The 12,396-nt window shown below is 55.8% G+C and overlaps 1 protein-coding gene across 1 annotated transcript; it reads right to left on the bottom strand.

Moving 5' to 3' along the window:
- Positions 1-6,079: 6,079 nt before the first annotated feature.
- LOC125536233 (RING-H2 finger protein ATL66-like) lies at positions 6,080-7,482 on the bottom strand. The gene has a single exon (XM_048699417.1). It carries the CDS (start codon positions 7,136-7,138, stop codon positions 6,560-6,562), a length of 579 nt encoding a protein of 192 aa, XP_048555374.1. The 5' UTR covers positions 7,139-7,482; the 3' UTR covers positions 6,080-6,559.
- Between the last annotated feature and the right edge of the window lie 4,914 nt (positions 7,483-12,396).

Below are 12,396 nucleotides of genomic sequence, written 5' to 3'. Positions count from 1 at the left end.
TCTCATGGAAGCCGGAGGACAACATCGCCTCCTTGTCGGTCCAGGAGGAGGGCTCGGACGCGAATTCAGCAAGGAGGGTGGTCTCCTTGTCCTCCGCCTCTTTCTGGGCCTTCTTGAGCAGCTTCTTCTGCTCCGCCAGCTGCGTGGCCAGCCGGTTGCGCTCCTCAGCCAGCTGGCCGCACTCCTCCTCCTTGGTGCGCAGGGCAGTGTTGGCCTCACCCAGCTGCTGCTGCTGCAGGGCGGCGTTGGCCTCTGCAAAAGAAAGAAGAGAACAAGGTGTTAGTTACCAACAAGAAAGGAAAGTCGCCGAGGAGATCCAGCCCGGCTGCTCAGCAGTCGGCCCGAATCGCGAGGACTACAGCCCGCGGGCGCGCCAGCGCGCCCCCGCAGAGAAGGAAGAGGACTCACTCCGGCTTTCCGACAAGTCGGAGGTCCACTTGGCCAGCTCCTCGATGTTGGCGTTGAAGGTGGTCACGCAAAGATTGTGGTAGTCCTGTGACAAAATTTCAAACAAGTATTAGTACTTGGAACTCGCCAATCAGAGTTTCGAGCCGCCTGCTCAGCAGCCGGCCCAAAACTCGGGGACTACACCCAGTGGGTGCGCTGGTGCGCCCCCACCAAGAAGGACGAGAAACAGAGACAAAGAAGAAGGGAACGTATCTGGATGGCTTCTCGCGATGCCAGATACGCCTTGGTCCAGTTCTTGATGGCATCGCCCTTGGCTCGTAGCTTGGCTTGGACGTCCAGAAGCGCCCGGTTCAATGGGCCTGTCCCGCCTCCCCGCACCCACCCTGTGGGCGCGGCGCTCGTCGCTTCGGTGTCTGGGATCGTGGAGCTCGCGGCGCCGGTCTCCAGAGGGAGCGGCGCCGAAGCCGCCTTCGTGAGACGACAACGCGTTGGCGTGCCGACCTGGAGAACTAGGCCCGCCACCACCTCGTCTTCGGTTGGCGGCACCGGTGGGTCCGCCGGCTGCTCGCCTTGCGCGCTCCCAGATGACGGCGGTGGCGGCACGATCACGTCCAGCATGGCGGTGTCGTCGCCATCCTTCTCCATGACCGGCTTCTCGCCGCCGGCCTCCCTAGTCTGCGCCGTCAACTCCGGGGGTGGCGGTGCGGAGTTCAGAGGAATAAAAAAAACCGCCGACTGGCGGTGCGCGGCTTCTTCAGCTCGCTTCTTCACCGCGTCGGTGGCCTCGGCCTCCGCCAGTCTCTTCTTGGCGGCGGCCTCCGCCTTCTCAGCCTCCGCCTTCTTCAGGCGGGCGGCTTCCTGCTCTTCACGCACCTCTCGTGTGTTCCGCTCTGTCGCCTCCCGGAGGTCAGCGGCACGGTCAATCCGCCGAGTGGTGGCGGAAGTCTCCGCCGACCCTACGATGGAGGCGGCAGCGACCTTGTCAAGAGAGAGGGGAGCCCTGGACCCAAGGGCGACAAGCAAGCAAACTCAGACAAGATCAACGAAAGAAAAAATGAAAGCGCAAGAAAGGTAGCACTTACGCGGAGACCAGCAGCGGCTTCTTCACTTCCTTGCGGAAGCGGTGGGCCTTTGCGGCCGCCTCGTCCCGCTTGGTCGCTGCGGCCGAGCCCTTGGGCTTCTTCGGCCGGCTGCCGAACAGGCTCGGCGCGGCCCTGTGCTTCTTCGCGCCGCCTTGGGTGTCCGGCGCGACAGAAGAGCTCGCGCCGGGCTGGCCGGCTCCTGGCTGGTGGCGTGGGGCGACCTCCTCCGCGTCATCGTCAGGCCAGTCCTCGAAACTAGCCCTGAGCCTCGGGCCACCCACTTCGCCGCTTCCTCCCTCGGCGTCGTCCTCCAAGGCCACCGCCCCCAAGTCGGGGTCATCGACGTTGCTCTCCGCCCGGTCGAGGAGGAATTCGCGGGCCGGCCCCACGGTGCCGGCTTTCGGATGGAGGAGGGGGTTCTGACCAAAGCCGATTGGTCAGATTGGACAAGACGGACTCGGCGGCAAAGGAGTCAAAGAAAAAGGAAAAGAAACAACTCACCATGGGCGGAGGGTTGGCGCATGAATACGGCTCCTTGCCGAACTGCCACTCTCCCGTGAGCTCGCAGTTCGCAAGGTAGTTCACCATGTGGGCTACCTCTGCGTGAGGCATCTCCTTGGTACACAGACGACTCGGGTCCCGATGCCCGCTCATCTGGCAAATCATGTGGGGGCGACTTTGGAGTGGGTGCACTCGGCGCGCCACGAAGGCGGCCAGCAAATCCGGCCTGGTCAGGCCCTCCGACTGCGTCAACACTCGGAGTCGTGCGATGGCGCCGGCTCCTGCGAGCGTCAGCATCCTGGCCCGATACGACCAGTTGGGCTGCCTCCCAGCCGGCGGGCCGGTTCAGTAGGCCGGCAGATTGACCCAGTCTCCCTCCGCGAAGACGCTCTTCACGTAGAAGTACGACCGCTGCCACATCTTCACCGACTTTATCAGCCGGATGGGGGGAAACGGGTTGTCGGCCCCGACCTCCGCACGGCGATGAACGTGCCGCACTGAGCCGGCACGCATGCGGTTTGGGTGCCGAGCTTGGAGTAGAAGAACTCCCCCCAGAGCTCGATGGTGGGAAGAACGCGGAGGAAGCCTTCGCACAAGGCGACGAAGGCGGACAACAGCACCACCGTGTTGGGGGTGAGGTGGTGCGGCTGGAGACCGTAGAATTCGAGAAAGGCGCGGAAGAAGCTGCTCGCCGAAAGGCCAAGGCCGCGTAGGCAGTGCGAGCGGAAGATGACCCGCTCGCCCTCCTCCGGCGCCGGCGAGATTTCCTTCTTCGGTGTGAGGCGAACCCTCACGAAGTCCTTGCCAGGCAGCCGTTGTGTCATGCGGAGGAAATCTATGTGATCATCGTGGACCTCCGAACCGTCCCAGGTGCCGAGTGCACCGCGGGGGGCGTGGCGGAGAAAGAAGAGCTCATCGGGAACGGATCACCGCGGCGCTCAGCGTAGCTTGGGGCGCGGCGGCGAGAGGAAGAAGAGAAGGAAGCAGTGAGGAGGAGCGCGCGTGCTCTGCCGCTCTCCCTCCCCCTACTTATAGACCAGTGGGTTGCGAAGCCGAGGGGGCGGGTGTGGGATTTACTACGCCCACTACCCCACGCCCCCCACGTTTGTCGCGCAAAATTATTGCGCGCAGTAACGCCGCGAGAATCTCAACCGTCCACCCTGACCGCAGCGGATCCGCTCGCGTGCCGAAGCGTGGTAGTGGTCGGCCCCGCCTGTAGGCGTGTCCCGTCGCGCGCGTGGGTGGGCAGACTGGCCCGACCGCTCGACGCCACGTGACAGGCCCGAAACGGGCGGCGGCCTGGAAGCTAGCACGCCACTTGGATCCCGCTGAGGCGTTTGAAAATTTTGGACAAGCCAGATTGGGCGAGTCCGACTCCCGCCAGTCGGCCCGGCAGAAGTCGAACGAAGCTTCGCCTCAAGCACTCGGAGAAAGGAAACTGCTGAGGCTCCTCGACCAGTCGCCCGCGGCGCCTCACCAGTTTCGGGGACTACTGTCAGAGTAATGGGCCACGGGTAGGATAACCCGACGCCCATAGCCTTTCGAGACATCGGGGCTGACCATGCCCCTCAGGATGCCAAGGTAAAGAGCCGCCTTCTGGAAGCCGGCTGGAGAAATAGGCGGCTGCCCGTAGACGGCCGAGTCCAGAAGGCGAGGTCGAGACAAGCCGGCTCCTGCCAGGCGGCTTCCAGAGAAGCCGGCTCCGAGGAGTCGGCCCGCGGCCCCTTCGAAGCCCGTGCCCGCATCAAGGGGGATGGGACGGGGGATGGCTACAGTGCAGCCCATCCCCTCCCCTTCCTAAGGGCTGGCGCGGCCACCGTGCGCTGTACCAACGAGGAGCCCTGCCCGGCGTGGCACTGTTGCCATGCTAGCCCTGACGTCACCACGGGCAGGCGGAGTCCTCCCACGACGGCCTGTCTGTATGGCCCAAGGACGACGGGCCCCACCAGTCAGCGAGAGTCCAGAAGACGGCGAAGAGCCCTACCAACCGGACCCGATGGGAGTCGGCCCTTAGGAGTCGGCCTGCTCCTCCCACGGGCCCCACGCGCCATTAATCAGACAAGACGGGGAGTGGCTACAGTAATCGCCCGCCATGACGGCGGTGCTGTAGCCATGATCCTTCGACCAAGCCTGCGTCATTAGAAGCGCGACTACAGTGATCAGCAGCCGGCAAGACCCCCAAGCGGCGGGTACGGCCTGTCGGCTCCGTACCAGACCAGTCGGCGGGCCCCCCCCGATCGACGGGCCCCAGCAGCCGGCGGAGAAGTCGGCGGCCGAAGAGACTGACGGCTGGGCCTGCGCCCAGTCATATTACCCTTGTACCCCTGGGGGTAGGCCTATATAAACCCCTCAGAGCACCCATGCAAAGGGTTCGGACCCATTAGAACTAGACCAGAGATATAGGAAGGAGAAAGCTAGCCTTGCCTTCTCCTACCTCCAGCATACAGCTCGAGGAGCACCCTTGTACTCGCTTTGCCTTAGTGATCATGCGGAGACCGCGTAGAGCAGGACTAGGGGTGTTATCTCCTAGGAGAGCCCCGAACCTGGGTAAAGTACGCCGGCGTTCGTGTCTACGCCTAATCCCGCTTCCGGGCACCGGTGACGTTCTACTCACTCCCACCATGATAAGCCATCCTTTGGCGTATGTCGCACCCAACCCCCGACAAGAGGTGATGGCTCGCACATTTCCAATTCATCTTTTTACTCCATTCCATACTTTATTCTAAAAAAATTATATGTACATTTTTCATTAGACGAAGAGAGTACTAGTTGTTTTGCGTGATGGCATCCGTCTGGCGAGTTAGCAAAAATGGCGGCGCAGCTTGTATCATCCGAATTACCTCTCCGGTGGCAAGAGCGGCACATGCGTGCACCGAGGCAGGAGCCTAGCACTTGCACGAACATGTCGAACGGCCCGCCTTCGCGCACAGTCCAAAGGCCATCATCCATCATCACTCATCGCTCATCAGTAGCTCGCCTCCAAGTTGGCGCCACCTTAGTCACTGTAGCCAACCTCCTCTTCCCCGCGGAAAAGACGGGGCGTCAAGCCGTCAACCACCACCACACTACACCGGCTTCATCAAATTGCACCTGGGAAAGAGACGGACTGGGCCACCACCGCGGCGGCACTGCCTAGTGCTGCTGAGGATTTGATCAGGCAGGGATAACCCCATCCCCTTTCAAATCCTGCATTAAAGTGGAAGATCGAAATGACTAAAATACTGCTTGCACCGGTCCGCAACAAAGGAATCGCACCAAATTTGCTTGTTATCCTTTTCTTTTCACCTTTCTGTCCCGAGGATATCTTGTTCCAGTTCCATCTGCTTGCCAATGCTAGCTACTACTTGCTGCTTCCGGATCAGAGCGAATGTCCAGTTGGAGGCGACGCCATGATGGATGTGCTTGACTGACATATACTACGAGGAGCTACGAGGACCTCGGGCATGCGTGAGAGCTAATCAACTCTCGCTTAAAATATTACCCAGTGCCTGTGGTGCACTGCCACTGTTGTTCACGATAACTCCAACGATTAGTCCAGCACAAACTAATATAGCATTGCTTATCATGTTAGTAGTAGTGGTGGTGCATTAAGCACGGCAAACTAATATAGCATTGCGTACCATGTTAAGACGTCCGGTTGTTTCCTAGCTAATCTTCCAGCGCACTAATTGCGCCGCTCCAAAAAGATCCAAGAGTGCTCCAGCCGTGGCGCTGCCACTGGTGTTCATGATAACGCCAACAATCAATCGAACCCAACCCGAACAGCATTGCTCATTTGTACACTACACGTAGTGCGATGGAGCAAGAAGCACAGCTAGCCTAGCCAGACGAAGACGGGCGTCCTGATCCTGATCCTGCATCGCACTAATTTTAGTCGCCTAATCAATCCTGCATCGCACTAATTGCGCCGCTCGAAAGAGATCCAGAGGGGACGGTTGAAGGAAGAAACGGTGAGGTGTTGCTCGGAGACGCAACCTTTTCGCAAAGCGCGGCTCCATTAGTCATTAGATACACGCACACTTACGGGAGCTGCCCCAAAAGCGCAGATTACTATACGCAAACGCGATCAGGATGGTGACAAGCAGATAGATCCTGGGACTTAAATTAAAGGCGATCAGTGCTGTTAAACTACGTACACATCGAGATGCCATTAGCCCGGGCACCACTGAGCTGCCACCGCGTACGCAGTGACGGTGCTACAATACTCTTGGCGATAGATAGTTTAATGTACAGCCTACACCGCTGTCCTTCCCTTTGGGGGCTTGAACGGAAAATTTAAGGTAGAAAAGTGGCCGGAGAGACGACGCGACCCCACGCCGGCCGGCCCGCGAAAGAACGGCTCCCGTGGTGCCATGGCAGAGCCGGCCCTGCCTTTCCGGCCGGCGATGACGCGCCTCGCCGGGGACAGGTACGGCAGCCACATTGGTCATTTGGCTCTCTTGTTAAACCGGGACGTACGGGCTTTCTTGCGGTGAAGGTAGCAGTAAGCGGCTTACAGGTGGGGCCTGCTTGTCATGCTTCCGTGAGTTGGCGTGCGAGTGCGAGCGCGTTGTCTTGTGGCTCACGAGTCACACCGGCGGCGGGTCGCCTCCGTTGACAACGTCGACCGGCTTGGCGACGGCGGCGGCGGGGAGGAGGAGCGTGCGGCAGAGCGGGCAGCTGGGCTGGGAGCGGAGCCAGGCGTCGACGCACTCCGGGTGGAAGCAGTGGCCGCAGGGAGGGAGCGCCTTCACCTTGTCCCCGGCCACCAGCGCGCTGATGCAGATCGAGCACTCCACAGCCGCCGCCTGCTCCTCGTCTCCGCCGTCGCCCTTGTGCCGGGAAGGGGAGCGCGCCGGCGAGGAGGCGGGCGGGCTGTAGAGCGTGACTGGCAGCCCATTGATGGCGTCGGCGTCGAGGCCGGGCACGGGCGACGCCGCGGCGGACGAGGACGAGGCCTCGCGGTCGGCGTCGCGGCGGGCGCGGCGGCGGCCGCACGCCCAGCGGAGGTAGAGGCAGACGGCGACGAAGGCGACGAGGAGGGCGAGCAGGCCGGCCAGCAGCGGCACCGCGCGGCCGCGCAGCGCGAAGTTGCTGTCGTCGACGTCGCCGTACCGCACCCTCTCCACCTGGTTCGTCGTCCCCGCGGCGCCCTCCTGCGCGGCCATCGGTTCTCTCCTTCTTCTCCCCGCGAACTCTGCAGGCACGCACGCACGCAAGCCTCGACGTGCACGAGCTTGGACTTCTTGGACTTATCAGCTAGTAGCAGCTAGCCCACCCTCTCACGCCATGTGCGGGGTGCGGACTTGTGGAGCTCTGGTGGTCAAAGGCAGCGCATGGGAGACCGAGCGCGCTGCCGGCCGGCCGGCTTGTGGTGCAGGCGATCGGTGGAAGGAGCGGGCGAGCGAGGAAATATCGTGGCAAGTGGCGGTGTGGCTCGGCCTGGCGAGAGAGCGATCGACCGGAGAGTGAGCGAGCTGCTGGACGGGGAGCGTGGTTTTAAAATTCAAAGTCCTCGGCCGTCCCTTTTAAGCTTGGAAAAATGGCTCCGGCCGGTGGGGCACAGGCGGAACGGAAGCTAGCCGCGAGGCCCGAGCTGATGGGCAACTGCCAACTTGGGCGTGACTGGATCGAGCCGGCACGCACGGCGGCATGCCGCACTGTGCTGTCGCCGTGGACTCGGCGATGCGATATTCTTCTTCTTAATTTGCAGGGAGGTGTAATATTCTCCGGTTCGGATCGCTGGTCACGATCCACAGGGGATGGACGACTTGTAGCAAGCGAGCTGCGCGCATGCATCAGACCAATGGTTTTGCACTGCACCTACGGGGATCTTTGACTGGCGATTGTTTATTTTTCTTGGCGGATTTGTGGCTGGAACTTGTGACAGTTACATCGCCAAGGGTGAATTGGCCGTCGTACTCCTGCCGGCTAGACGGCTAGTGGCCATCTGCTTCGAGGGTTCGTCGGCGAGCTGCCCCCGCCCAGGTGACTCGCGAGAATCTACAAGACTACAACCTTTCCTTTGCCGCTTATCCATGCTCCTCTCTTCGTGGTCTCGACGCGCTCCTAGGGTTTCTCCACTCTCACATTGATCTTCCTTTTCTCTTGCCTGAGTTATTTTCATAAATTAAATTTGTGTAAATGCAGGAAACGTGTGTTATAACCCATGTGTGTCCGATCAAAACTTCTATCCGGACTATTGTCAAAAAGAGTTCACCTCGTGTTTCTTGACAACGGAACGAGAGTCACGGCACACGATGGTTGTCATTGTTGGATCCATCCAATGAAAGACCACATTGAGGCATTCGTCTCTGGCTCAGCGCACACAAAAAACAACACTACCTAGCAATGAAGACCAGACCATCCCCACCAATTACCCAAGCGTTTGAGTTCTCTTATACCGCCAGAGTAGGCTATCGGTTTGCGGTCGTCCGTGGGTAGTCGGTCATGTAATTCAAAATTCTTCTCAATTATTGGGATGAGGCAAAGCTTTTGCCTGACATGATCCGAATTAGTAAGAAATAGGATGCAACAGACAGTTGCAGATCGTCAGGAGAAGACGATGCCTGGGGAAATTCTCCTCCTCTTCGTAAAATTAAAATTTTCTTTCACTTTGTAAAAAACTAATACTAGTAGCCTTTTTTGAGCAAGTACCGGCTAGTCATGGTTTCCTTTCTTTTCACGAATACGCAAAGCTTGCGTGTCATTCCATTGATAGAAGAAGATCAAAACGAGTACTAGATGTGATACAACACATGACACGAACGAAGAGGCCTGAACATGATGATCAGAGCATAGAAACAAGTCATGGTTTCTGTTAAACGTTCGGCTGGCTTCGAGAGGACAGTGTCTTTGGCGCAACTTTTGGCAGGACCCTTCGTGCACGGTGCGGCGATGTGTCATCGCGCACCGGCACGGCCCGATCGACCGATCATAGCACCGGGCACGGCAAACTTTACCCTGGCGTGGAGCGACTGCTAAATCTGTTGGCACCTCTCCGCGTCTCAGCACTATGCTATGCATGCATGCCCGCCAAACGAAACACGGAAAACGAACACACGGTGCAACGTTACGTGCAATCCACCGTGTCCTTGCCATATCGAGACAACAAAGCCGGGTCACGGCCAGGGCAGGTGGCTTTGAGCTCGAGATAAGCCCGGGATAACAAAGAGCACCCTTGCATGGACCCCGGTCGGCCGGCCGACTTTGGGGCGGTAGTGCTCGATCATGCATATCACTAGCTGTCTAGCTGTGCATATCATCGCCTTTTTTGCCAATCCGATCGCGTGCTTGCTAATAAATTATTGACGCACAACAGAGACCCGACCCGGCGATTTCTAGCTTACATAGCTAGCTGAAAAGGGCAAGGATTAAAAGCCAGAAACCGTGTGTCTCACTCCGATCTCACCGCTCGAGCCACCATCATAATATGTATCTTCATTATCATCGTCCCGAAAATATCCTAGGATAAAGGCGGAGACGTACGCCGGGTAACCACGCAGCCGTTGCCTGTGCGCTCCGCCGTCAGCACTGGGTAGGAGGAGTAGCTTTTGCTTTGGACGAGCAGCGATCGAGGTGCAGTGCATGCGAGTGCTGGGCAACTGCTCGTTGAGCTATATTGTCGTCGGCGTTTAGCGCAGCGCCGGGCAGTCGGCCGTCGTGCGCGGGAAAGGCGCATGCGGGCCTGCCCTCTGCCCAGGTTGCATTGTGCGACCTAGCTGTGGGCGCGAAAGCAGCTCCGAGCTCGCGGTCCAGCACAGCAAAAGCGACCAAATCTTAGCGAGCATCGCACTAATATGTGTACTATCAGCATATGCTAGGCCAGGCTTACGGTTCCTTTACGTGCAGTTTCCATCATGGCCGCAACCAATCTACTTGCTCCGTTCGTACGTGCAAGTCGGCCAAATTATCCATCCTCGACCCTATGCTTCACTTCTCCTCCACTAGCTTCACGGCCAATCGCGCGCCCACATTGACACTCAGGCTGGACACAGGACATGCATGCATGCGTACGCGCCGTAGTACAAGGTTGTCGTCGGCGCGATGCGAATGCGATGCGATTGGACGGGTCGTTGCGTTGGTTGGCTGGCTGCCTTGTGGGACGGACGACGATGAGATGCGGGAGTCGGTGGTCTGTTGGTGCAGAGGATGAGGAGATACTGCAGCCTGCGGGTGGGCTACTTGCGGCTGGTGAGTGCATGTCTGATGCGAAAGTGGCAGCAAGTTCGTGTGACCACTGTGTGTAATGGGATGCATCGATGGGTTGATCAGAGCAACTTGATCTGACGAACTATATATTGCCTGTAGACCATGAGTGGTGATGGTGGACGAGCGGAACGGTTTACCTAGCGCTGCCCACTAGTGACTAGTCCAGGGCATGATTGTTCAGGGAAAAGACCGAAAGTGGTGGTGAAAACGTACCTGTCGAACTGAATCTTCTTGGCATCATTTGATACTTGATAGTGCCACACAGTGTTATAGAGCAATAGCCCAAGTCGACGGAAATGACAGTCCAACTTAAGCCGGGGTTAAAAAAATTAGAAGTGGTAACGGCATCCAATCTCCCGAGTGTCCAGACTGTTTTGACTTTTGGAGCAGGAATTTATCCCCATGAATAAAATCAGTAAATCTTATTCTACCCCTAAAAAAACTTATTCTATACTAGATTTCTTCGCTGTATTCTATTTCTGGTTTCTTTTGATGCAAATCTAGTTATCAAATTGGAATCAAGAAGCAGACATCAGTAGCTAGCAACTAGCAAATGGTTTACCCACTAATATAAGCAATCACAATCTCTCCTTGAAAACAGTGCTCAATGTAATCTTTCGTTGAGGTAAGCAACACGATCGTTCCAACTGCGGTCTTCAATCTGCCCAGGAATGAGTAGACTTCACTGCATTTGGAATACCTGACTACATTTTGTTACGGTTATCTTTTTTTCTTTTCCAAAAGGTAGTCAGGGAAGTGCACCACAACAAACATGGTAATGATCGCGCAAGTGTGTCCACCCCCACTGGTTTGACGGGGAATGCCTCAAAAGTGCCTTGGAGGTATCAAAAAGTGCTATAAATCACATCAATGTCTAATGAAATAGGGTTTTCACTCCTTGTGGATTTTGCCCACCATCCTTTCAGCAGAGAAACAACATATGTTAACACGCAACAACATAATGTCTTTTGGACGCGAATATCTGGTGAACGATCGTTGGTAGAGAAATTCCACCGAAAGACCGAGTTGCCATGCCAAAACAACTTTAAATGCCATGCGGCATTTCTTCCGGGACTAGCGATGGATGGAAGGTAAAATTGCCATGTGTAAGAGAGAATTGCCGGCGAACGCAGTGTACTTTTTTTAAAATGCCATCCATTTGATTTCGATCACACGGCTGTAGGGACATTTGCTGGGAGCTCCTTCCCAGCGAACGCTCGCCCATTAGTATTTCCGTACTTTTATCACATTTAGTTTTTACGTTTTTTTATAAATTTTCTTGCTTAACAGAACTGTCCAGAATTTCAGTAGATTGAGTAAAAAAAAAGAGTACACTTAGGTGTGAAGGATGGGAGTAAAAACACATAACCAGAATATGTAGACCTAGTGCGTGGGGAGAGTTGCACATGAAGATATCCAAAATAGCACTTTCTCCATTTTAAATTACCCGTCATGGTTTTAGTTCAAATTACGGAGGGAGTAGGTGTGAAGGGAGATATTTTTTTATAAAGAAATAATGTGTATGATATGCATGTACGGTATGTGCAGATGTGTAATTAAGAATAAAAAACTAATGACTATAGAATACTAATCATTTACTAGGTGCCCCGTGGATGGCCGTGGGCACAAAATGAATCCCATGCATGCATAAGAAGTCTTAAATACTTGTAAAATGTGGCTTATTGTTAGCATTTTTTCCTGATCCTTGGCGCTTCATATGAAGAGCCAACCTCATCGATGTGAAAGTATTTTGCTGTCTATAAAAGAAGAAGAATTCAGTTAAAAGCTTGGAATCGATACAAGTAACCACCACAATTAATTTGGAACTGGATTAACCACAACATGAACATCTGCAAATTTGCAACTATGTATTACAAAAAAAGTGACATGTACTTGATGACAGCAAACATATAGATTATATGGAAGTATTATAACAAAATCAAGCGAAACAAATTTTGACAGTAAAATTAACTGAAACGTGTTTCAACTGGATTGAATATTACTTTTGCACAGAGCATCTCAAAAAAATCAGTGGAAAAGAAGTATCACCCATTATAGGGTCTCACAAACAAACGATTAATGGATCACCTTTGCCACATCAGACATGAGCACTGTCTGTGCCCATCAACTTTAATCTTATTTCAACTACTTGCGAGACATTCCCTCTGCAGGATAGATGCAAACAGAACTTAAGTTTTAGTTATGAAACAAATAG

This window comes from Triticum urartu, chromosome 1 (genome assembly GCF_003073215.2).
Source record: "Triticum urartu cultivar G1812 chromosome 1, Tu2.1, whole genome shotgun sequence".
NCBI classification, from domain to species: Eukaryota; Viridiplantae; Streptophyta; class Magnoliopsida; order Poales; family Poaceae; genus Triticum; species Triticum urartu.
Note: the sequence above shows the minus strand (reverse complement) of the source record. Positions and strands in the feature narration are given on the sequence as shown.